The sequence below is a fragment of the Otolemur garnettii genome, unplaced genomic scaffold, assembly GCF_000181295.1.
Source record: "Otolemur garnettii isolate 467f Iridium unplaced genomic scaffold, OtoGar3 scaffold00155, whole genome shotgun sequence".
Lineage (NCBI taxonomy): Eukaryota > Metazoa > Chordata > Mammalia > Primates > Galagidae > Otolemur > Otolemur garnettii.
The window spans coordinates 2,400,440-2,426,534 of NW_003852550.1; the positions used below are offsets into that span (position 1 = coordinate 2,400,440).

Here is a 26,095-nt window from a genome sequence, read left to right on the forward strand (position 1 = left end):
TAAATTTCATAGTCATCAATGTATAGGAGGCATACTTAAAATCACTGAGGCAAGAAGAGGGCAAAGGATGAAATGTTGGGAAAAACCACCATTTAAGAACCAGGAAGTGATAAAGATTATAAAAAAAACACGGTAACAGCAAAAATCATGCCTAAGTTGTTCACCACTGTGTCACTAGGACCTGGCATGCTACTTAGAATACAGTGGTTGCTCATTAAATAGTTGTTGAATGCATGCCTTTTTAAAAAAAAAGATCAGAGATGTATACGGAGAACCAATGAGACAGGTTTGGATCATAATCCCAAAAGACAGTCCGGAATACCATAATTTTGAATGTTGAAATCCCCAAAGATCAAATATTGAAATTCCTAAAGATCAACATCCCCTAAAGTCTAAATCCCTGAAACCTAAACCCTTAACGTCTAACCTAATCCTTAACGTAACAATTCTAAAAGATTAAAATCCCAAATGTTAAAATCCAAGAAACCACATTCTGGGGAAAGAATTACTATGTTTTTGGTGATAGGCGGGATTATTGCATCCTGTTAGTTGCATCATGCTAGGCACAACTATTAACTCGTTATTGTCTTGATTTGGAAATTAAGTATAGTTTAAGGAGATGCATCAGCCCGAAGCTGACAAGAAGTGGACTTGTGGACTAATTTTTAGATGTAAATTAGACTGGATTAAGGAATATGTGGAGACCTGGTGAAACATTTTGGGCAAGTCTCTGAGGGTGTTTCTAGAGGAGATTAGCGGATGAATCTGCGTGGACTCTGTTGGTAAAGTCTGTCCTTAATGTTGGTGGGCATCATTTAATTGGCTAGAGGTACAAAGAGAACAAATATAGAAGGTGAATGGGTCTGGAACAGACTTTTCTTTTGCTGCTTTAGACATAACAAATCTATCTCCATGCACATGCACCATCACAATGCTGATTTTCTGTGTAATCACTGTGTATGTACATAAAAACATTGAAAGTTCCTCAATAAATGAAGAGATGTCCTTTTTGCATATCAGCATTGGTGAAAGAAAAAATTTCTCAAGATTTCAGCTCTTTGGGTGACCCATTTTGTCAAAAGACTTGGGTTGTGGGCGGCGCCTGTGGCTCAAAAGAGTAGGGCGCTGGCCCCATATACTGGAGGTGGCGGGTTCAAACCCGGTCCTGGCCAAAAACTGAAAAAAAAAAAAAAGACTTCGGTTGTTTGTCATAGAATTTTATTTTTTTCATATAATTTTTTTATTATAAAAACAATCCTTTATTGCCCCAATTGTAATAAAAAGGAGGAATACGAGGATAGTAATTTATGAATGTATTTCAATACACAAATGTATGGGGCTACCTCCTCACAACCTGAGGAAGCAGCTTGACTGCTTACTCCTGTTGTCATGGCATTTTAGATGACCTCATTTATAAAGCTGGGTACACACAATAACCAGCCATAGTGATAGGCATTTATACATTTCCATTTTGACCTATTTCTTTATAAACATAGTTCATCTCCTCATAACGGGTATACCTGTGCAATTGTTCTTCGTGGACACTTTTTGTGTTATTGCCTATTCTATTGTGTAAAGTGGCCTATGAAGTATTTTGTTGTGTTTTTATGTTTCTCAAATAGATCTCCTTTAAAAGATGGAAGTAAATATTTGAAAAGCATTTTTATTATTATTTTGAATTGTATTTTCAGGATTTGGAGCTTGTTGGGATGTCAACATTTGGAATTACGGCATGTGGGATTATGTCTTTCAGGATTTATGATTAGATCCCCAATGTGGCAGAATATCCTCAAAATGAAAGGAGGAAAAGAGATTTCAGAATGATTGGAAAATGCCAAGTAACACAGTAGAGAAATCAGATAGGAAGGGGAATGCAAAGAAGCCTTTGGGCTTGGTTGTTAGACCGTCATTAGTAGCTTGAAAGAGGGCAGTCTGATGCAGTAGACTCGTTCTAGACTCTAATAGGTTGAAGGGTAAATAATTGCTCCAGAAGAGTAGACAATGACCAGGGATTTGGTGGTAATGCCATTGAAGGGGTTAGAGTTACTGAGGAAAATGAAGCTTGTGCTGTGCTTTTTTGTTTGTTTGTTTTTATAATGGAGGAGACTTCAACATTGTTTGCAGAAGAGAAAAAGAAACCCTAGGAGAGGGATAGATCAAAGAAGGTAAGAGAGTGGATAATTGTTCTTATCTACTTTTCCCATGGCCATTTTCTCTTAAGTATGCTTATCAGCTCTTCTTTTTTCATCTTGTTAGATGTTAAAACAAGTTAGAGCCCTATGATCTGCCTCACCAGGACATTCAGGCAGCGAAAAAGGACTTGATAGTTTAATACAACCTGGTGTTTTCTTTTCTTCTCTCTCTCTCTCTTTTTTTTTTTTTTTTTTTTTTTTTGGAGACAGCCCCTCAAGCTGTCCCCCATGGGTAGAGTGCTGTGGCATCACAGTTCACAGTAACCTCCATCTCCTGGGCTCAAGTGGTTCTCCTGCCCCCACCTCCCAAGTAGCTGGGACTACAGGCGCCTGCCACAACACCGGGCTATTTTTTGGTTGCAGCCGTCATTGTTGTTTGGCAGGCCCAGGCTGGATTCGAACCTGCCAGCTCAGGTGTATGTGGCTGGCGCCTTAGCCACTTCAGCCACAGGTGCCGAGCCTTTTTTTTGAGACAGAGTCTCACTTTGTTGTCCTTGGTAGAGTGCTGTGGTGTTACAGCTCACAGAAACCTCCAACTCTTGGGCTTAAGAGATTCTCCTCTTGCCTCAGCCTCCCAAGTAGCTTGGACTACAGGCATCTGCCACAGTGCCCAGCTATTTTTTGTTGCAATTCTTGTTGCCGTTTTAGCTGGCGTGTGTCAGGTTCGAACTGGCCACCCTCAGTATATGGAGCCCTACTCACCCAGCCAAAGGCGCTGCCCAGCCTGGTGTTTTCTTAATATTTTCTTTTTTATATGCCTATGTCTTATCACCTATACAGTATAGAGCAAGTGTATACTCCAAGTGTAGTGGTAAAATTAGGGAATTATCCATAGTTCATATGAATGCTTTATTCATAATTCAGATAGGCAAATACCAATACATATTGATATTTGAGGCCAGTTTCATTCTTGTATTTGTGAAGTAACAAGGGCAATAGCATACTTTGCTCTAGTGATCTAGTTTGACTAAGAGCTTGTAGAATATGTGGGCATAATTACTAGAGACTCCAAACTATGCCTAAAAACTAAAAGATTGTAAGCACTCATACTCAACGCAAATGCCCTTTTGCCTGAACAAACCTTAGACAGTGACTGTCTACTGTAATTTCATAAGCTAGGGCTTCTTTTTTAATATCATGGATTATTTTGACAGTCTAGTGAAGCTTATGGACTTCTTTTTAGAATAATATTCCCCCCTTTTTTTTTTCTGAGATGGAGTCTCACTATGTTGCCCTGGCTGGAGTGCAGTGGCTGTTCATAGGCACAGTTACATTGTGCTACAACCTTGAACTCCTGGTCTCAAGTGATCCTCCTAACTTAGCCTCCCGAGTAGTGGGACTACATGTGCCTTCCACTGTGTCTTGATAGAATAATATTCTTTAAAGAATACAACAAAATACATGGGATTACAATGAAAACCAATTACATTGAAATGTAATAATCAAAATATATAAGAAAGGTCAGGTATGGTGGCTCACACTTGTAATCCCAGAAATTTGGGAAGCTGAGGCAGGAGGATTGCTCGAGTCCAGGAGTTCTGGACCAGGCTGGGAAACACAACTAGACCCCATGTCTATAAAAAAATAGAAAAATTAGCCAGGTGTGGTCCCAGATACTAAGGAGGCTGAGCTGGGAGGATAGCTTGAACCCAGGAGTTCAAGGTTATAATGAGTTGCACTCCAACCTGGGCAACATGGTGAGACCCTGTCTCAAAAAAAAAGATATACATATAAATAATATTTTTTTGATATGGTAACATGTTTCTTTAGTAACACATTAAATAATAATATCTATCATCCCCTTCTCTCTTGTCTTAAATACATTTGTATTTGACCTGCCAATACTGTAAATATATTGTCATTCATGATTATGTGTTTACCTAGTCATTTGATGATTCACTTACTGGGGTACTCCTACATTTGTATCAGTAGCTTCACTCATCTTAAGATGTACACCAAGATACGTATTCTTTTATTTATTTTTAATTAATTAATTAATTTATTTATTTTGAGACAGAGTCTCATTTTGTCACCCCTGGTAGAGTGCCATGGCACACAGCTCAGAGCAACCTCAGACCCCTGGGCTCAAACAATTCTCTTGCCTCAGCCTCCCAAGTGGCTGGGATTACAGGTGCGTGCCACAACATCTGGCTATTTTGAGAGGCAGGGTCTCGCTCTAGCTCAGGTTGGTATCCAACTTGTATGCTCAGGAGATCCGCCCAGCTCAGCCTCCCAGAGTCTGGGATTACAGGCATGAACCTGTGGTGGTTTGTTTGTTTAAAGACACGCGGTCTCACTATACTGTCTAGGGTGGTTTCCCTCTCTTAGCCTCAAGCAATCATTTCACCTCAGCCTCCTGAGTAGCTTGGACTACAGATGAGAACTATCATCACATCCAAATCCAAGATACACATTCTATGTACATACACTTCCATATGTATATTATAGTTAGCTGATATAGGATATTTGCTAACAGACAAAACAGAAGACTACTTAAGAATTCATAGAGACACAGCCCCAAATAAACAAATACTTTTTTTGATCTTTAGAATAAGAAAGGATTTTCTCCATCTCTCAGTTCCCTTAACATGTTATTCATACTTCGATGACTGCTATAAGACTGAAAATCACGGTGGAAAAGACCAACCTGGGCAAGTTACAACTTAACCTGAAATAACAACACTAATGATAATAGTAAAGATGTTGATGTTTCAATCAGATCTTGATTTGAATGTGGCTAATGGCATTTTACGTATGCTTTCTGCAGATGGGACAGTAGACATGGTTTCTCCACTTACCCGCCTCCCTACTGGAATAAATCTCCCACTAGGCTCTTGACTTTCAATATATTTGGTTGTATTGGAGCCTTCCATAAAAGCACATTTAGATAGGGGCAAAGCAGGAAGAAAACGTTAAAAACTCTGACCACTTGGGGATGTATTTTGTCTCCTAGACAAGTTGGCCTATGGTGAGAATTTTATCTTTCCAGTCTTTTCTCCAACACGATTCAAGAGTACATGCAGATAATTATTTATTACTAACTCCTATCTTTTCAAGAACATAATGAGCACCATTGTCTAAGAACCAAAATTCCTAGAGAGTTAAGAATTATGTTTAAATAAATCTTCACACACCGTGCCTAGCCTAGGACAGCTCCTTGGATAGTTAGGTACTTAGTAACCAAAGATGATGATGTATATTCTGAAATCCTAAGCTTATTCAGGTAAATTGTGCAAATATTTTTACCTGAATGAAGATCATCATCCCTTTAAAATCAGTGTAATGGAAATTCACTTTTAAATCCTGGATTTTACGTTTAGGTTTACACACACACACGCGCACACACGTATACATACATGCATGCTTTATGAACTCTGAGAAAGAAAGATCTCAAAAGCACCTAGAAGACCATATCTTCAAATGCTTACCAATATTCCATTATTGGTAACTTAATTCTCACAGTAAAGAAACTTTATCCTAGTGAAACAGAATATAGTTTCTGTTAATCTATTTACAATACCTACTTTCATTAATATTAGTCAAACAAAATACAGAGAATTCAAATGTTCAAAACCATCTGAAATGTGAAAAAACACTCTACATCTGGAGGATGAAGTGGAATTGAGAGAAGATAAGAACCAGCCCAAGCATATGAAAATCCAGTGTCCAGAGTGGAAAAGAAAAAGGAAAAAAACCTCCCTTCAGAAAAGTCATCTTCTGAGAACTTATCCTGTGACTCTCCTCTTTCTTTTTGCCAGTTTTCCAAAACGAAAAAAGAAATAGCTTTATAACCCCAAAGATGTTGTGCATAAGTAACCAAGGAGTGAAGGAAGAGGCTCGGGAATCCATCAAGGCAAAAAATAAAGTCAGTGAATCTCCAGGTTTATTTTAGTCTTACTAGGGTCAGTCACATTGACGTATCAGGCGACACTGTAAAACAATGAATTAGAGTCTAAAACCCAAGTAGTGCTTGATTTGGGAGACTTACTTCGGTACCTGTAAGAACTGAAAGCACCATCCTTCTGTGGCTTTTAAGAATATTAAGTGATAGAAGGCAGTATTTGGGAAGTCTTTGGCTATCTGGAACAATCTGTAGTTCTTTCCTCAAAAGTACACAGAATAAGATCACTCAGAGTCTGAAAATAAAGATTTTGCTGGAGGGTATTCTGCCCAAGGACGATATTTTTACAAGTGGCAAGATTCCTGGACAAACCGTCAACTAATCAAAACTTGGCACTTTCAATAAATGTACTGAGAAGCCTCAGGGTAACACAAAACTAAACTTGTACACAGAAGGAATCAGATGGAGAAGTGTACAGAACCCTGGATCAGTATTTCTGCTTACAAAGTCTGGAGTTCACATAAGAGTTGATGTCCTTAGTTAAGAGTCACAAGATGTTAGAACTCAAGTTTTCTTACACGGTCCTCGCCTCACAAAAGAAATCATGTCACTTTATTCTGGCATTTTCCTAAAGACTTCATATGCCAGGACAAACTAATCCATTTTTTCATAAACATATTAAGAGATTCTTCTAGGTTGAATTAAGTATGGCCCTATAAACAAATAGTAAAAAATACAGCCAGTTAAAAATATCAAAACCCACAAGATTAATATTTGGAATATGTATCCATCTGTTATCGGTATCTGACTTTGGCTGTTACTAAGGCTTTAAAAAAAATACAGCAGTGAAAAAGTACTAGATACTTTAACAACTTCATGCCCAAATTCAACAGTTTTTCTTTCTGCCACCGTATGTAGCTAGTATGACTGGAAAATCGCAGCATCTCTGATTATTGAGGCCACTCCACCTTTGTAAATTTATTCTAGTAATTCCATTGGAGATTTCTGGGATCCATGAAACTTCTCCTGACCAGATGTCTATAGAAATTTCTTTGCCTGTTTGCTCCTAGCTAATTTAATATAGGATATCTAAACAGCCCCTAAAATGTTAACTTTTAGATTTTTTTTTTCTGTCGTAACTTTAACTTTCAACTTGCTGATGACATAGAAAACCAGTAAAAGAAAACATGAGACCGAAATTGAACATCATCTAGTGATATCAGTTGAATTCAGGTAGTTAAAGAATCCAGATGTTGTCACCCGGTACTGTCAAAGAACTCACAAGCAAATACTGTACTTAAATTTAATGCCCATAACTTAGAGGCACTTTCAAGTCCTTCTCCACCCCCCTTGTGCTCTTCTCCCACTCTCAAACTTGTGTGCCAATTCATGTTCTTGAAGGCCAGGGAAAATTATGTTTCTTCTACTTGAAGGTGGATGCAGAGGAAGGTAACAGATGCCACTCATTCTAAGTTGTTTGAGGAAGAGGCTCAGAAATGTGTGCATCTTTTGTCTGCTACTTTTATTTCCCTCTCCCGTTACGAAGTTTTAGAAGATACCTGAGTCTCTAAAGCCTTAACCTGACATTGTTTCAGTCCTCTTCGAGAAGCTCATTTACTCGCATTAGAAAGGAGAGTGGTGTGAACTCTGCAGTGCAATCCTCTGCAACCCCCAACACGAACATATGAGGTGGGGATGGGAAGAAGATCCAAGGAAGAGGAGGAGAAGGGGTTGGAAGAAGAGACTCACCGCTCCTGCCAGTTCCTCGGTCAGGCACAACGTAACCAGCAGCAGCCACAACCTGAAACGGGAGGGAGGGTGAGTAATATGGGCTTTCTAGGCTCGGGGTCTTGCGTCTGCCCGCAGCCCCCCAACCCCTTTTTGATGACTGCTCCCACTTTCTCTGCCCTGGCAGAAGTGCAAGTATAGTCCCGGCCTGGCAAAGTAGCCCGAAATAGGAAAGAGGAGGGGAGCTCGGGGCAGCAACAGCTCACCCAGGGTGCATGCTTGCGGCTCCTCCGGAGCTGGGTCCCGGGAGACTGCTAAGCGGCTCCGCGGCCCCGGCTCATCGGGGCTCCGCTGATGCTTGGCGGCTACTTCCTTACTCAGGACAGGGCTGGGAAGCGAAGTGGCCCAGTTTGGAAGAAACTAAACTCAGCTTTTAGATAAGAACTTCCCCAAAGGGAAACAGGCTCAGCGGTGCCCGTTACAACTTGCCGCACTCAGGAGATAGTTCCATGCACCAGGAGAGGAAGGAATGGAGGGGAAAGGGGCGGGGCGGTCTGCTGTCAATCATCCCCCCTACCTTGGGCAGCTGGTAGTCTTGCTCACTTTCTGGCACCTCTAAACACGACATTTTCAAATTATCTCCACAGCTTCACACATAGGTCCCTAGAGACCTATACACTAAGACCTAACCAACTATGCATCGTACACTTCCATAAACCACTAAGTTACACATAAATAGACTTAGTCATACTAATTATACATAGACAGATGGGCCCAAAAGTGCTCTAGCGCAAACGCCCAAATGCATACAGCACTCATTTTAATAGACTGTCCACTAAGCTTTTGGGAAGAAGGGGGAGTTTCTGGAGTTGTAACTCTCTCCTAAGCTAAGGAGAACTTAAGGATGAGTGCCTCCCCCCAGTAGATCCAAAACCTTCAAAGACGCTAAAGTTAACTAATCCCAGGGACCGAGACAACAGAAATGTTGTGAAGAATTCTTCAGCAAACTTGTGAAAGACCCTTCAAGGAGTCCACATGAAATGTTTTTGGGCCTTTTGGTACTTAAAAAGATTTATATAGCAAATTGGCAAAGTAATGTTCAAGTCTATTTGGAAGACATGAATTCAACTATTAACTCAATTTAAATATTTCCAGTGAGGTGTTCGTGTTAATTCTAAGGAAAACTGCATTAAAGTTATTTAATTCCTTGCCCTAAATCTTTCTGCAACACAACTACAAGGAGAGTCAATACCTTTTATGTTAGCTTATTAAATATTAATTATGGCATTCAATGTAGCTAAATAAAAATATTCAACTGTATTACAATAAAGTTCAACCATACGATTACAAATATCTACTGAATGCTCTCAAATCTTGTGTGTACAAACTATTGAAGCACACATACATTTTCTTCCTTCTTCATTTATAAGCATGTATCTAATTATATATACTTCCAATATTTTCACAGCTCCCTCTTGTATGCAGAAACTCTGTCCGGCGAGCAGCTGGAAGGCAAAGACGCGGCCCAGAGAGCAGCGACCAAAATTTGTTTCTAATGATTAACAATGAAAAGCACGGGTCCTCTGAGATCCATCCGCTAAAAAAAATAGTCCCAAGCTCAGGTTTATTTGTATTTGGCTTTGGCGCTCACACCAGTGAGAATGGGACTGGGCCGGGAAGAGTAGTATCAACAGAAGGTGCAAATGAACGAATAGCAAAGCTTCCCGGTTCGACTCCTAGCGCTCCGTCAACGGGTCTGGAAGTTTCCCTCCTTCAAATAACTGAGCGTCACTCCCTCGCAGGTTGCTGGGGCAGCCTAAAGCTGTGGCGGAGTGATACTGAAATTCCCCTGCGCTGGTGGGGAGGGGGCGGTGCGCGGAGAAGAGAGCGAGGAAAGTAGATCTGTAGGACTTGAGTGAGGAAAAAGTTTGCAAGTCTGGACAGAAGGCAAAAGTGCTCCCGAGAGATCGGCTTTGGGGAGGGGAGGGGGGAGAGAAGAATAGCTTTTTTTTGTTTTGTTTACCCCTTTCCACTCTTAAAAAGCTTCTTTCTCTTTGCCCAAGCCGACCGGCACTACTGGGACCCTCTCACTGTTGCTCTCCGGCTTTAGCTCTCTCCCTACAAACTCTCAAGATTATGTCAATTGGGCAGAGCCGGCCGGGGATTTCGTGCGGGTGCTGAAGGAGCTGCGGGAGCCGGAGAAGAATGAAACTGCGTGGAGTCAGCCTGGCTGCCTGCTTGTGCTTACTGGCCCCGAGTCTTTGGGGGCAGCCTGCTGAGGCTGCGGTAAGTCCTCCTCCCCCGGCCCCCCGCCTGTCGCCGCACTCTTTACTTTGAAATCACTTTTTTTTTTTTTTTTAAATGTTCTTTTACCTTCCTTCTCCTTGGCCTTGGCTAGGGAAGTCAAATTTGCTTTCAATTACTTAGAAAGAAACATTATTTACAACGCGGGTAACTCAAGCCTTCTGAAGTCCAAGGAAGACGTTTAAGTGTTTAAAAATAGGGCTGTTTGCTTCCCTGCGACTAACTGCTCTGGGTGCAAGAGCAAAGCCTGGGGTAGGGGACACTAATGGCTCACTAGACGCTGGTGGGTATTTAAAACTTTCCTCCCCACTCTCCGCCCTTGGGTGTTTCCCTGCCTGCCGGCTAACCTTTTCACTTGTACCCAGCCCACACATTCTTGAAACTTTCTCTATGGTTTAATATTTTGTCTCTTCTACAGTTGAGCTCCCATCAAACTGTTAAACCCCCTTCCCTCCATGAAGTTCTTCCTCTTTGCTCTTTCCTTCGGCAACACGAGCCTCCCCCCACTTCAGGTCAGCAAAATCACTGACCTGCTTTCTCGTTATGACATCCTTGTTACAAATGCTGAGGTAACATTTCAAGAGGAGTGAGGTAAAGACCTACGGCCTCAGGCTTCAGGTCTTTTGCCTCTACTTTTTATAAAGCTGGGGGGTTTTGTTTGTTTACTTAAAAAAAAAAAAAACTCACCCAGGCACCTAAACAAATTGCGAATTTGCCCATCACCCATTTAAAGGAAAACAATTCTCTTTTTTTTTCAAAGGAGAATCAGCATTCCAGTTTAAAGGAGAGCAAGGGAGGATGTACAAGTGAAATGACAGAGCAGAAAGTTCCATTCAGTTTTAGGAATTTAGAATTAAACCCCAGGATGTCTCCTCGGAGGGTATCTGGGTAGTCCCACCCACTATCCTACTGAGGATGAGAGGTAGATGTAAAGGAATGAATGGCTTTGTCAGAGAAAATGTTCTCCATCATCTTTAACTTCACATAACCTCTAAAAAAGTGGGTGACAAATTATTTCAGTGTTGTATTTGAGTGATTATAATGGTTGGTTTTTAAAACAATTTAATATGAGGTCATGGCTTAGGCCTTCACCTGGTTGGGTGACTATCAATTCTTTTATATATTTTTAAATTAAATCATAGCTGTGTATATTAATGCAATCATGGGGTACAGTGTGGTGTTTTCATATACAATTCAAAATACTCTCATCAAACTGGTTAATGTAGCCTTCGTGTCATTTTCTTAGTTATTAAGACATTCATACTCTGCTTTTAGAAAGATTCACTTGTACCCTTGTAAGAGAAACCATAGAGGTGACCCTACCAATTCAATCCTTTTAAGTAGCTGCTATGTTATGGCTTATCAGGATCCACTTTTAAGTTAGCTGTCTAGCTTCCCTATAGCATGCGGTGTGCCTTGCCCTCTTTCTATCTGTCATAAAATGTGTATTCAACTGGCCCTCATGTTGGCTTGAGTAACATAATAATTATGATAGCAAATCTTTTGAAAAGCTATACATAGCAAATATTTAATTATGAATACCATAATTTTCTTTCACAGTAGATCGATGATTGAAAATGGCCTTTTTGATGCAGAACACATTAATGGGGTAAAGTTTAGTCAGTCAGTAGGGCGACAGACCATTGGATAAAGCTGCAATTGTGCTGTTGAAAATAGTTCATTTTAAAAACTTGTTTTTGGTGCCTCCTGTATATGGCATTTAGCCCAGGGGCAAAGATTTTGTGGATGTTTGATCAGCTATTTCGTTTCTTTTGAAACTGCTGTTAATAAATGTGCACCAGATACCAATTATGCAGGAATGTATACCAACACTATGCATCAATTTACATTAAAATGAGATTTATTTATTATTGGCAAAACTTGAGAGCAAACTTGTTTTCTTGGATTCTTAAACGGTTGACTGTTTATAAAGTAATTACAGATTTCTCTTTTTACCTCATGTATATTTTTTAAAGAACATTTTGCATCCCATTTAACTATCTGTAGGATATTGTGCCTCTGTTAAAACCAAGGGTTTGTTTTTCCTGCTTCACACATCAGTATTCTAGTTAGATGAATATTTTAATCATCTCAAATGTATGAATGGTATCTGCTCTTCATACTAGTGCTGGGGATGTTGGTAATCTTTCCCATAGTAAAACTGGATGGTGATGGGGGGCTGGTTATTGTCTGAAGTAGTCTAGTATTGGGGTTTTTACATGAGGAAGAGCATTGATACTTAAATTGCCTTACTTTTTCATAAATAAATGATTTTGTTATCTCTGATGTCATGCCAAGTTGGGATATCACAAATATGTGGAAGATTTCTTTTAGGTAGAACGTTCATTAAGTAGAATAAAGTAACCTTTATGCCAAAAGGTTAGCAGTAAGAGAAAAAGACAGCTTTAGGTTGGAAAGGTCATTTCTGGTGATGGGAAGAATGTATTTTTACATAAAGATGATTACACCTATACTGACTCACTGTCAGTATGATACACACTTTAGATTTATGGATCCAGGTATTATGTAAAATTATACTAGTACTCTGCAAATCTTAGCAAGTTGTTCTTTGTATAGTAGAGTGGATAGGTTTCTCTAATTTAAATGTACTGTCTCCCCTGTGACCAGTGGCAAAAATTCAAGGGTAGCACAGTGGTTTGTAACCATGAAACATTTCTTCCTCTGTGAAGTATGTTGCTCCATAGGTAGGATTTATCATCATTGTCATGGTTGTCATTTCTCACTATAGTTTATATTTTCTGAGTGTTTACTATGTGCCAGGCACTGTGCTAATATGTTAATAACCATTAATATATTTAATATTCACAACAGACTTATGAGGTACATTCTATTATTATCCCCATTTTGCAAATGAAAACTACACATCATAGGTTAAATAACTTACCAGAAGTCATATAGTAGTAAGTTGTGGAGCTAGAAAATTTGAATCTAGGCAGTTTGGCTCCAGATTCTTTGTCCTTAACAACTGTCCTATACTGCCTCCTTTGTGTGTGATCTGTAGAGATTTATTTGGCATTCAGAATATTTGAATCTCTACTACTATTTTTTTTGGACATAGGAGGTGAAATGGAAATGATAAGATTAATACATCTCTACCTGTTCATGACAGGATAAGCAGCATGGTATGACGGAAAGAACTTTGGCCTCCGGAAAAAAAGATCAGAGTTTAATCTCTATATGTATAATTATATAGAATGAGATAATTTAAAAGCAATCTAAGAGCATTTTCTGTTGCAGATTGTGTCATTTTATGCTATCACAATATGTAAAAAGTTAGATTTAAAAAACAACTATAATTTGTGTTAGATGACTTGTTTTGAAGAAAGATCTGCTTTGTAATTCTTTAATTACTCAGTTTCCACATTAATTTTGAATACACCAATGTTTTTGGGAACATAACTATTATGAAAAAACAGGGTATGTATGCATGCATGGTGGCACATTTTACTTAAGATGCTTGATTCAGTTTTATTGCTTTTACCAATTTACCTAGTCACCATATCCAGTTTTATTTGCTCGGCTGTCTATATATGTTTCATCTTGTGCATATATGTATATGTGTATCTCTCTTGTGACTGTTTAAGAGTTTGTGTTTTAATTGGGTTTTTGTAGTCTGTATGTAAGACCTGAAACTCTTTACCTTCAGATAACCTTGATAACTTGGTTAAAAGGCTGTTTTTTTTAGGTTTATCCACTGTAAAGTCACTATTTTTTCCCTTTGTTATTTACAAAGTGAGAGAATCTTATGAGACTATGTAGGAGGTTGTTGTGAGACGACATAAATATATTGTTCCTTTTTCTTTTTCTTCTTTTTTTTTTTTTCTGGCCACTTCCCAGCAGAAATAAATATCCTGTTTCTCATACTTTTCTTAATTTTTTTTTTATTTTTGAATTTCAAGTTGATATGAGGGTACAAATTTTTAGGTTACATTGTTTTCAATTATAAGATAAAGTTCAAGTTGTAGTTGAGCCCTTCACCCGGGGGGTGTGCTGAACACCCTCACATTGTGCACATTAGGTGAAATAACACCAAATGTCATCCCCCTGCCAATCACTTTCCCTCCTCTCCATTCTCCTGCCAATCATTTTTTCTCCTCTCCCCTCCCTTCTCCTTCCTTTCCCCTCTCCCTTGCTAGACTATATTTGTGTTTTATCATTCTTGTGGTCGTGTACTTGTCTATATATTGGTTTCATATTAGTATTGAATATATTGGATATTTTTTTTCCAGTCTTGAGATACTTTACTAAGAAGAATATGTTTCAATTCCATCCAGGTAAACATAAAACATGTGAAGTCGCCATCTTTTCTTATGGCTGAATAGTACTCCATGGTATACGTATACCACAGCTTGTTAATCCATTCATGGGTTGATGGGCATTTGGGTTACTTCCATGTCATGGCAATTGTGAACTGAGCTGCAGTAAACATTCTGGTGCAAATGTCTTTGTGGTAAGATGATTTTTATTCTTCTGAGTAGATACCTAGTAATGGAATTATAGGATCAAATGGAAGGTTTACTTTTAACTCTTTGAGGATTCTCCATACTTCTTTCCATAAAGGTTGTATTAGTTTGCAATCTCTCCAGCAGAGTAGAAGCGTTCCCTTCTTTCCACATCCATGCCAGCATCTGCAGATTTGGGACATCGTGTTGTGGCCCTACTGGAGTTAGGTGGTATCTCAGAGTGGTTTTGATTTGCATTTCTCTGATCTCATCATACTTTTGTCCCCTAATTTTCGCATCTATTGGTGATTCTAGCCTGAAAAGTTATTACTGTGGCATTTGTCAAATGGTGAGTTCAACTTTCAACATTTTTCTACATTTATTAACTGATTGAATTCTTTGTAATACTCAACTTTTATTTCTCCACTATTTGTGTATGTATCTATTTATGCTACTATTTAGTTATAATGGTATGGACTTAATGAATATTTGTTTTATTCTATAGGTTATAATGAATTATAACTATTACTCTTATTATTACTTACTTTGCTCAAATTATTCCAGATTTGGCCAACAGGAATCCTTCCAAACTGGCTCTGGTGTCCTTTCAACATGTCTCCATCACTTTTTGAGCACATTTTACTTTTTGGTAGCACAAAATATTCCATATTTATTTTCTACTTTCTGTGCCCCAAACCTGGAATTGGCCATTTCTCCAAGGAACTGTGATTCTTTGTGTGGAAGAATGGTGTTTAGAAACCAATATCTCAGTGCTTGGCATGCTCATTGCTACTGGAGGTGTCATTGCTTTGAGGTCGTCTTAGAAGACTGAACTAGGAAATACATGTATATATGCATGTATTGCTATCAGTATCTTACAGTCTCCCTATATATGTTAAAAATAGTGAATTCATAATGATACCACTGATTCCATTCCAAGAATAAACATGTATCTTTGATGTACTAAGATCTCAGTTTTCTGGTTATTTCTCCTCAGATGTGTTTTGTGGGCTTTGTAAAAGTCTTGTCTTTAGAAGGTTGGTCTCTGAAGTCAAAGCTGGAACCTGACTGGTAGATGTGACTTTTCTTCATTGGCAAAAGGGAGGCCGTAATACCTATGTCATAGATTGTTTTGAGCATAAAATAAGACAAAATATTTAAAACATTTAGAATAGTATTTCACACAAAGTAAATGCTCAATAAATTTCATATTTCATTATTGTCATTATACATAATTTATTGACTTAACCATTTCTTACTGCACTAACTCTTACATTCTCTGCTTGATTTTCAAGGATCTTTCCCCTCATCCAGACTATTTTTCAGCACATTTTATTACATACTCCCTCCATTCTAGCTTAGGTGAGCTTTCCTACAATCTTTTGAGCATTGCACATATTTTTGGGGAGCCCTCTTATCTTGGTTAGAATTCTGTGGCCCCAAGTCGTTGCACAATTCCAGCATAATAATTTAAATTCATTCAGCAGATACTTATTCAACAACTCCCAAGTAGTTATGAATTTTATTTATATTGTTCTGTTTCTACCCTTATGGAAGTGTACTGCATATAGTACAATTCTGTGCAAGAAACTATGACTAAAACTAAGTAAGACAAAGTTCCTGCCTTCATAGAGCTTACATGCTAGTGAGAATAGATAAATATTCCCATGGAACTATCACTTGTTAATCAAGTGCTGATTATACTCTTATTTGATCATTTGTCATATTTAGCTTCTCCTAGTTTAGTATCTACTGTATTTGGTCTTACAAAACATTTTGTTTCATGGGATTTTTATCTATTATCCCTATTTGATTATAGACATTTTGGAGTCAATAACTATATGTGTATTTGTTTACTCATTCAACCAATTTAGGTATTGATTTTATCAGGTAATAAAAGTAATACATGATCAGTATTGGAAACTTGAATACTATAAAATAAATTATTATTATTACTATTATTGAGACAGAGTCTCATTCTGTTGCCCTGGGTAGAGTTGCTGTGCCATCATAGCAATCCTTTTGCCTCAGCTTCCTGAGTAGCTGGGACTACAGATGTGCCGCACAACACCCAGCTAGTTTTTCTATTTTTAGTAGAGTCAAGATCTTGCTTTTGTTCAGGCTGGTCTCAAACTTTTTTTCCTTTTTTTGCAGTTTTTGGCTGGGGTAGGGTTTGAACCCGCCACCTCTGGTATATGGGGCCGTTGCCCTACTCCTTTGAGCCACAGGCACCGCCCTGGTCTCAAACTTTTGAGTTCAAGCAATCCACCCACCTGGGCCTTCCAGAATGCTAGGATTATAGGCATAAGCCACTGCACCTGGTCAATAATACAGAAAATTATTATTATTATTATTTTTTTTTGAGACAGAGCCTCAAGCTTTCCCCCTGGGTAGAGTGCCATGGCATTACAGCTCACAGCAACCTCCAACTCCTGGGCTTAAGCGAGTCTCTTGCCTCCGCCTCCCAAGTAGCGGGGACCACAGGCGCCCGCCACAACGCCCGGCTATTTTTTTTGGTTGCAGCCATCATTGTTGTTTGGCGGGTCCGGGCTGGGGATTCGAACCCACCACCTTAGGTGTACGTGGCTGGCGCCTTAGCCAGTTGAGCTATAGGCGCCGAGCCACAGAAAATTATTAAGAAAATAAATTGATGTGTTTATTTTTTGGAGAAAGATATATATAACATTCTCTACTGAAGAGTAATCAGATCGTTGTATCTATGCATTATGACTCATATCAAAAGATGTTGTAATTCTGTTAAGCTCCCCTAATTTTGTCTATTTAGAGGGTCCCAAACTTCTACACTTTGGGAACATTGACATCTATTTGTTCAAATCTGTGCATCCCAGGTAGCTGTCCTTGTACTTTGTGCTCGAATAAACTCTTTAAGTGAGAAAAAAGAAGAAAATAAAAATCTGTGCATTGCTCTACCAGTAGCCCAGAAATAACCCCTATTATTTTTTGATGATTTTTCTTTCCTATGTATCTAATCTATTTTTAAAAATAAATTGGTTGGCTAGGCACAGTGGTTCACACCTGCAATCCTAGCACTCTGGGAGGTGAAGGCCGGTGGACTGCTTGAGCTCAGGAATTGGAGACCAGCCTGAGCAAGAGAGACCTCACGTCTATGAAGAAATAGAAAAATTAGCTGGGAGTTGTGGTGGCGCCTGTAGTCTCAGCTACTAGGGAGGCTGAGGCAAGAGGAGTGCTTGAGCTGGGGAGTTTGAGGCTGCTATAAGCTATGATGCCACAACACTCTAGCCTGGAGCAGCAGAGTGAGAATCTGTTTCAAGAAAGAAAACAAGGCTCGGTGCCTGTGGCTCAAGTGGCTAAGGTGCCAGCCACATACACCTAAGGTGGTGGGTTTGAATATAGCCCAGACCTGCCAAACAACAATGATGGCTGCAACCAAAAAATAGCCGGGCGTTGTGGTGGGTGCCTGTGGTCCCAGCTACTTGGGAGGCTAAGACAGGAGACTCGCTTGAGCCCAGGAGTTGGAGATTGCTGTGAGCTGTGAAGCCACAGCACTCTACCCAGGGGGATAGCTTGTGGCTCTGTCTCAAAAAAAAAAAAAAAAAAGAAAAAGAAAACAAAAAGGCGGTGCCCATAGCTCAGTGGGTAGGGTGCCAGCCACATACACCAAGGCTGGCAATTTGAACCTGGCCCAGGCCTGCTAAATGAAAATGACACCTGCAACAACAATAAAAATAGCTGGGTGTTGTGGCAGGCACCTGTAGTCCCAGCTACTTGGGAGGCTGAGGCAAGAGAATAACTTAAGCCTAAGAGTATGAGGATGCTGTGAGCTGTGATGCCATGGCACTCTACCCAGGATGACAGCTTAAGACTCTGTCTTAAAAAAAAAAAAAAAAAGTAAATTGGTAAGGCTGGGCATGGTGACTCCTGCCTGTAATCTTAGCACTTTGTGAAGTCAGGAGGATTGATTACTTGAGGCCAGGAGTTTGAAACCAGCTTGGGCAACATAACAAGACCTTGTCTCTACAAAAAATAAATAAATAAATAAATTAGCTCAATGTAGTGACCCACACCTGTAGTTCTAGCTACTCAGGAGGCTAAGGCAGGGGGATCGCTTGAGCCCAGGAGTTAAAGGTTACAGTGAATTGTGATTACACCACTCTACTGCAGCCTGGGCAACAGAGAACGACCTTGTCTTTAAAAAAAAATAATGAATTAATAAATAAATCGGTTAAAATAAAAAATAAGTTGGTATTATTCTATATAGAGGGTTTTTTTTAAGAGATAGGATATTACTTTGTTGCCCAGGCTAGAGTATAATGGCATGATCATAGTTTACTGTAAGCTCAAATTCCTCATCTCAAATGATCCACGTGCCACTACTTCCTGAGTAGTTTGGACTACAGGTATGTGCCACCATATCTGGTTAATTTTTTATTACTTTTTTTAGTAGGGACAGGGTTTTGCTATGTTGCCTAGGTTGGTCTTGAGCTCCTCTCACCTTGGCCGCTTAAAGTGCTGGGAGTACAGGCGTGAACTGCTGTGCCTGGCCTCTAAATGCAGTTCTATATCTTAATATTTGTTCATTTTTCTGTTCTATTAAAATTCTTAGTTTTTTTTTTTTTTTTTTTTTAGACAGAGTCTCACTATGTTGCCCTTGGTAGAGTGTCGTGGCGTCACAGCTCACAGTATCCTCAAACTCTTGGGCTTAAGTGATTCTCAAGCCTCAGCCTCACAGGTAGCTGGGACTATAGGTGCCCACCACAACGCCTGGCTTTTTTTTTGTTGTTATCTTTGTTGTTTGGCAGGCCCAGGCTGGGTTTGAACTTGCCAGCTCCAGTGCATGTGGCTGGCACCCTAACCACTAAGCAATAGGTGCAAGCCAACAATTTATATTTATATATACACCAAATTTTATTTACCTGTTCACTTTTATAAAATATATTTTAAAAATTCAAGATATTTTCAGCCATTATAAGAACATTTCTGCCATGAACATTTCTTTTTGCATATTTTTTATTGTTTTATAGCTATTGTCTTCTTCATAGGGAATTAGTGGATTAAAGGTTATCAGGTTTTTTTTTTTTTTTTGTCTTTGCTACATACAGTAAGTCCTTGATATTTTTTGGCTTTAATTGTTGTTGTTGTTGTTGTTGTTGTTTTTGTTGCAGTTTGGCCGGGGCTGGGTTTGAACCCGCCACCCTCGGTATACGGGGCCGGCGCCCTACTCACTGAGCCACAGGCACCTCCCAAGTCCTTGATATTTAGAAAGACTGTGTCAACAAATAAATTATGGTAACTTTTTTAGTGGTTACCATATTGTACCCTGTTTGGTAGATAATATACTATTTCCATTTTTATATATATAATGAATTTGAGGACTTTGGGGGTTCAGTAACTTGCCCAAGGCCATACATTTAATACATGATTGGGCCAAGATTTGAACCAAAATTCTGGAAGCTTCTCATGAGATTTTCCTCAGGCCCTATCTCATACATGATAGATAATAGAAAAAAATAAAGTCATGGTGGAAAGTTGAATAATTGCCTCTGCCTGTTATTTAACCTCATGGTCCCCAGTCCCTGGGCTATGGACTGGTATGGTCCATGGCCTGTTAGGAACCAGATGCACAAAAGGAGGTGAGTAGCAGGCAGGGGAACCAGTGAATCCTTATCTATATTTACAGTGGCTCCAATTGCTTGTATCACCACCTGAGCTCCACCTCATGTCAGATCAGTGGTGGCAATAGATTCTCACAGGAGTGAGAGCCCTACTATAAACTGTGCACTCAAGGGATCTAGGTTGTGTAATCCCTATGAGAATCTAATGATGATCTGAGTTGGAATGAGGTGGTGATGCTAGCACTAGGAGCAGCTGCAAATACAGAATGGGGCCATCTCATTGCAAGAAAACAAGCTTAGGGCTCCCACTGGTTCTGCATTATGTTGAGTTGTATAGTTATTTCATCATATATTGCAATGTAATAATCATAGAAATAAAGGGCACAATAAGCGTAATACACTTGAATCATTCTGAAATCATCCCCTTGCTCCCTGGTCTGTGGAGAAATTGTCTTCCATGAAACTGGTCTCTGGTGCCAAAAAGTTGGGGACCAATGCTTTAAAAAATTCCTTCCTGTGACTGGTCACTTGGCTTGTTTCTGAAGATAGACTCACCACTGGCTAATCCTATACTACATAGTAACTCTTTACCATAACTGCCTGGGCCATTAATACTCACCTAAATTTTAATTTTTTTCATTTTATTTTTTTTTTAGAGACAGAGTCTCACTTTGTCGCCCTCGGTAGAGTGCTGTGTCGTCACAGCTCACAGCAACTTCCAGCTTTTGGTCTTAGGCGATTCTCTTGCCTCAGCCTCCTGAGTAGCTGGGACTACAGGCACCCGCCACAACACCCGGCTATTTTTTGTTGCAGTTTGGCAAGGCTGGCGCCCTCACTGAGCCACAGGTGCTGCCTACCTAAATTTTAATTTCGTGAACCATGAAGTCTCCTACTTTTCTTCCCTGGACAGAAGGTGGAGCCAGCCTTCAGACCTCTTCTAGCTATCACAAGGGAATAACACACTCCAAATCCCCTGACATTCCCTCTCCCCCAGGAGAGTTTCACGAATGCATCTGAAATGCTAGTTAGTCCCTTGTGCCCTCCTTTTCCACTCCTCTCTCAATCCCCTGCACTGTAGCTGCCTATCAGGTTTACACTTGAATAGCTGTGTCTTTACCTAGGACTGTTCCTAGCTTTCATCTCTCTGTTAATGACACTCAAGAAACTTCCCCTAATTAATTGCTAATTGGTGTTTCCCACTTTGGTGTGATAATACCACAGCCTCTATCTCCTCTTTTTAGAAAATTGAACTTGTAAGTACATATGGAATGAGAGGTCCCCTATCCGTTTTGTACCACTCCCAGTTTGAACCACTCTCACTGTACCTTCTCCCAACATTTTTCAATAGCTAAATGACTTTATTGCCTGTTTGCCAGTCTTGTAACTTGTGCAATTAAAATGTATTTCTCTGAAAAATCATAAGCTGTTATGTATTATGGATTTTCCAGGTGGTGTTTGAATAACTGAACTTTAAGCTTCTGAATGATAGGGATCTATTCTTGCCAAATTACTTTCCAAAATGGTTTTTCCAATTATACTCCTATCAGTAGTGTATAAGAGTGCCTGTGAGACTGTCTTAATTTTTTTTCCATCTACTACAGTTACTATGGAACTGATGCTCAATTGATTGCCAGTTGGTTGGCTGATTTGGTTCTATCCTCTAATGATTTTCTTTTTGAAATGCAGTCATTTCATCATCTCATCCCCTTCTGACAATAGCAACCATGGAACAGAAGTAATTTTTGAAAATATATTCTTTCTAATTAACATTGTAAATGAACCATCCAGCTACTCAGCTAAATCTTTATTATAAAGATTTGTTTTTAATAGCAGCAATTCTTGAAGATTTTTGGAGAGACATCTTTAGTATGATATCTGACACATAGGCCCCTTTCATTTTAACAAACCAGATTCTCATTTTATGCATCAATGCTTGCATTTATTTACCTGCATAATCTGTCCAGGTCCAACTGCCCTGTGTTCTTTTAGTAGCTTCTGCTGGCCTTTAACCAAAAGAGTAGTCTGTGATGGTACTTGCTACCCTGTTTAAATGAGAACCTTAAATCCCTTGTCATTTGCTAATTAAAGACAGTCAAAGGAAATGTTATAAAAGAAACTGCCTTTTGCTAAATTAAAATTTTAGCTTTTTTTCTATTTTACTGAATCTGATGTAAATTTCAAGTTTACTTATTAACTTGTAGAGAAACTTGGGTACCATACACAAGCAACTGCTAGCCTGGTTAATGGACTTATGTTTTTGACAATGAGTGATAGAACAGGACTCCAAGAAATTCTGTACAAAATTTTTAAATCATCTTATAATTCTTTTGTTGTGGTTGTTATTGTTGCAGTTTTTGACTGGGGCCAGGTTTGAACCCACCACCTCTGGCATATGAGGCCAGCGCCCTAACTCCTTGAGCCACAGGCACTACCCCATCTTAGAATTCAATCAGATAATATTTTCCTATATGTAGGCAAACTGGTTGATTTCTTTTCAAAACTTCTTATAGTATGTATGACATTAATCGAGTTTTGAAGGGTGTCTGTAACTTTGGGAGGAACTGGTATTCAAAGTGAGACACTACTGAAAAATTGTTTAGTGTATTCTATATTTACAAGCCCTTCAGTACTTTAATAAAGGAGGAGAGGTTCTTCTCTGTGCATAATCTTACAACCTAATTGATGTAGTAAAATGTTTCTATATGTGGAATATAGTCATGATAGGGCCTGTTTATATCACGTAGGATATTTTCTCTTGCAAGTTCTAGAAAACACTAATTCAGATATCTTAATAAAGAAAAATTTTGGTTCACAAAACAAGAAGTTTGGAGGTAGATTGTCTCCAAAGTTAGTTAATTCAGCAATTAATGACACCATTAAGGACCCAAGTTTTTTTTCATATTTCTGTTCTGGCATAATCTGCCTACCAATCTGCTCTCTCGGATTAGTCTTCTTCATACTCTCAAGATGGATGCTGTGGTTCCAGGAATTGCATGCAGACACCACAATAGCCAGTGAAAAAATATGACCTTTTCATGTCTATCCCTTTTTATCTGCAATGAAAACTTTCTCAGGAGTCCTACTTCTCCACCCTGAAAACATCTCTAATGTAACCAGTGGGTTAAAATTGTGTTATATGTACATATCTACACCAGTATATTTACAAATGGAATAGGACCATCCAGGTAGAATTAGACCAGTCAGAGTCATTTGCACAACCCCTCCCTGCCCAAACACATCATTGCCTGGAAAAGTTGGAGGGTGGAAAAAAACTGAACAAAGTAAAGATTTTTTCTCTTTTTGAAAGAAGAAACAATCCCTGCTTCACAACTGCATGAATTTTGCCTTAGGATCATTTGATATAAAAGATTTGTAACAAATAGGTGTATTTATTAAATGTGAAACTAATGTTTTGTAGAGTTGTACAAATGAAAGATTGTTACAGAAGTATTCAACCTGTGGCCTGTGGGCCACATATGGATTATATGAGGACTATTTTATCTGTGGTATCGGATATCACAAAAATTATACATGAAATTTTTTTTTTTTTGCTCATCGGTTTTCATTAGTGTTTGTGCATTTAGTGTGTGTCCCAAGACAACCCTTCTTCCAGTGTGCAGCAAAGAAAAAAGTTGGACACCCCTGATTCATTTTATAGCTGGAAAGACTTCAGGTTAGTTCTCAAAGCATTATCTGTGGACCCCTGGGGTTCCTGAGATGCTATCAGGATCTAATCAGGAGAGCATCAGGATTATTTTAACAGTAATATTATTTTATTCTGTTTGGGCTCCTCTGACAAAATACCTTAGACTGGGCAGCATATATGAGATCTAATAATTAAATTCATGAACTTACCACCGTGCACTTACATTGGCAGCACTGTACAAATAACTGAGTAAGGTTTCATCACCTTGGTATATCAGTGTCTCAAAGCTATGTTTGTCTCAACATGTAGTGGAGTCTTGCTGAGTGGAGTTCATTAGTGTTATTGCATGTGTTTGTATGCCACTGTGTGAATATCGGAGTTTGAATTAGAGCAACAAACAAACATTAAATTTTTTGTTAAACTTGGCAAGAGTGGAAGAGAAATCAGAGACATATTAGCCCAAGTTTATGGGAACAATGCCATGAAGAAAATGGTAGTGTACAAATGGATTAAATGTTTTTCTGAGGGGAGAGAAATGTCACTGATGAAGAGAGGTCAGGGCTCTTAGTGATGAGCACATTTGACAGAAACATTAGAAAAATTTATTGAATTATGTGTCAAGGTCCTTGGCTGACCGTGAGAAACGTAACAGACCAACTAAACATCAATAGATAAATAGTTAGGAAAATCTTAACTGATCTTGGCATGAGAAAGATATGTGCAAAAAATGGTCCCAGAGGAGCTCACCAAGGAACAAAAGCAAAGGAGAGTCAAAGTTTGCCAAGATCTTTTGGAGAGGCAAGATGATGTTTGGGGCCATGTTATCACTGGTGATGAAACATGGATATACCAATACAACCCTGAAACAAAGCATCAAAATATGGTCAGCCAATTCTCTATAACCAAAAAAGTTCTCTCAGTTCATCATCCCGAGTCAAGTGATGTTGCTAGCCTTTTTTTGATATCAGAGGATTGTTCATTATGAATTTGTACTAACTGGACAGCTAACAGTTTACTAGCAATATTTAGAAGTGCTGAAAAGGCTGCATGAAAAAGCTAGATGAAAATGACCTGAAATTTTGCCAGCAACTCATGGCTCTTGCATCATAACAATGTACCAGCTCACATGGCACTGTCTGTGAGGGAGTTTTTAGCCAGTAAACAAATAACTGTATTTGAACACCCTCCCTATCCACCTGATCTGGGCCTCAGTGACTTTTTTCTTTACCTGAAGGTAAAGGAAATATTGAAAGGAGGACATTTTGATGACATTAGGAACATCAAGAGTAATATGATGACAGCTCTAATGGCCATTCCAGAAAAAAAGTTCCAAAATTGCTTTGAAGGGTAGACTAAGCGCTGTTGTTGGTGCGTAGATTCTCAAGGGGAGTACTTTGAAGGTAACCATAATGATATTCATTAACAAGGTATGCGGCACTTTTTCTAGGATGAGTTCATGAATTTAATTGTCAGATTAGTAAACAACAGAAATGTGTGTCAATGAAGACTCAATGTCTGGTAAGGGCTTTCTGTCAGTGGACCCCAACCTTTTTGGTACTGGAGATGGTTTTCATGGAAGACAATTTTTTCATGGCTGGGTGGTATGGGGGATGGGTCAGGAGGCAGGGCTCAGGTGATGAGGCTGTGCAGCCTGGTTTGGGGACCACAGTGCTATCTGGTTCATAGATGGCACCTGGTTGCTGTTTCCTCATGCAGTGGGAGGGGTTGGGGGTCTCTCTTGGGCCTCTTCTATAAGGGCATTAATCCCATCACAAAGGCTCCATACCTATGACATAATCATGTCCTGAAGGCCCCACCTCCTAATGCTATCACCTTGGGGGTTAGGATTTTAAGCCATATGAATTTGTTGGGGGGTGGGGCACAGACATTTAGAGCATATCAAATATGAAGAATATTTTTCCCTTTTTCACTGCATTGATATTTTTACCAGTTGTGGGTAAAACTACTAGTGCAGTATACCAATTTGTTCGAGTAGTTGTATTCTTAGTATTCTCTGGGTGGAGGGGAGCCAATTTTACTTAACAATGTCCTCAGTGTAGAATTTATTTTATTAAATCTGAACCTTCGATTGTACATCTTTTTACTATTGTGTATGACAACATGGAAAGTATACACAAAGCAATTCTGTATGCTGCAAAAAGAGTTGTTTCTAGGAAAAGCACTTGTGAAGTTGTTTGAGTTGTGAGCTGAAATAGCTTATTTTTGCATGGAACATATTTTTCTTTGAAAGAACAACTGAGACAAACTATGGTTACTTAGATTTGAGTATCTGATAGGCGTTTTCTTAAAAAACAATAAAGCGAGCC

General features: G+C 39.1%; 2 protein-coding genes across 3 annotated transcripts in view; one reads left to right on the forward strand and one right to left on the reverse strand.

The window, feature by feature from the left end:
* The window catches only part of COL4A6 (collagen type IV alpha 6 chain), a 339,968-nt gene extending 331,776 nt beyond the window's left edge, over positions 1 to 8,192 (reverse strand). Inside the window, exons 1-2 of the mRNA XM_012811365.1 lie at positions 8,028 to 8,192; positions 7,783 to 7,834 (exon numbers count right to left, since the gene is read on the reverse strand). Coding sequence (XP_012666819.1) covers positions 7,783 to 7,834; positions 8,028 to 8,038 — 63 coding nt within the window. The 5' untranslated portion in view covers positions 8,039 to 8,192. The remainder of the gene's footprint in view (positions 1 to 7,782; positions 7,835 to 8,027) is intronic.
* Positions 8,193 to 9,683: 1,491 nt separating this feature from the next.
* The window catches only part of COL4A5 (collagen type IV alpha 5 chain), a 285,432-nt gene continuing 269,020 nt past the window's right edge, over positions 9,684 to 26,095 (forward strand). For both annotated transcript variants that reach the window (XM_003799734.3, XM_003799735.3), the window contains exon 1: positions 9,684 to 10,047. In XM_003799734.3, coding sequence (XP_003799782.1) covers positions 9,967 to 10,047 — 81 coding nt within the window. In that variant the 5' untranslated portion in view covers positions 9,684 to 9,966. The remainder of the gene's footprint in view (positions 10,048 to 26,095) is intronic.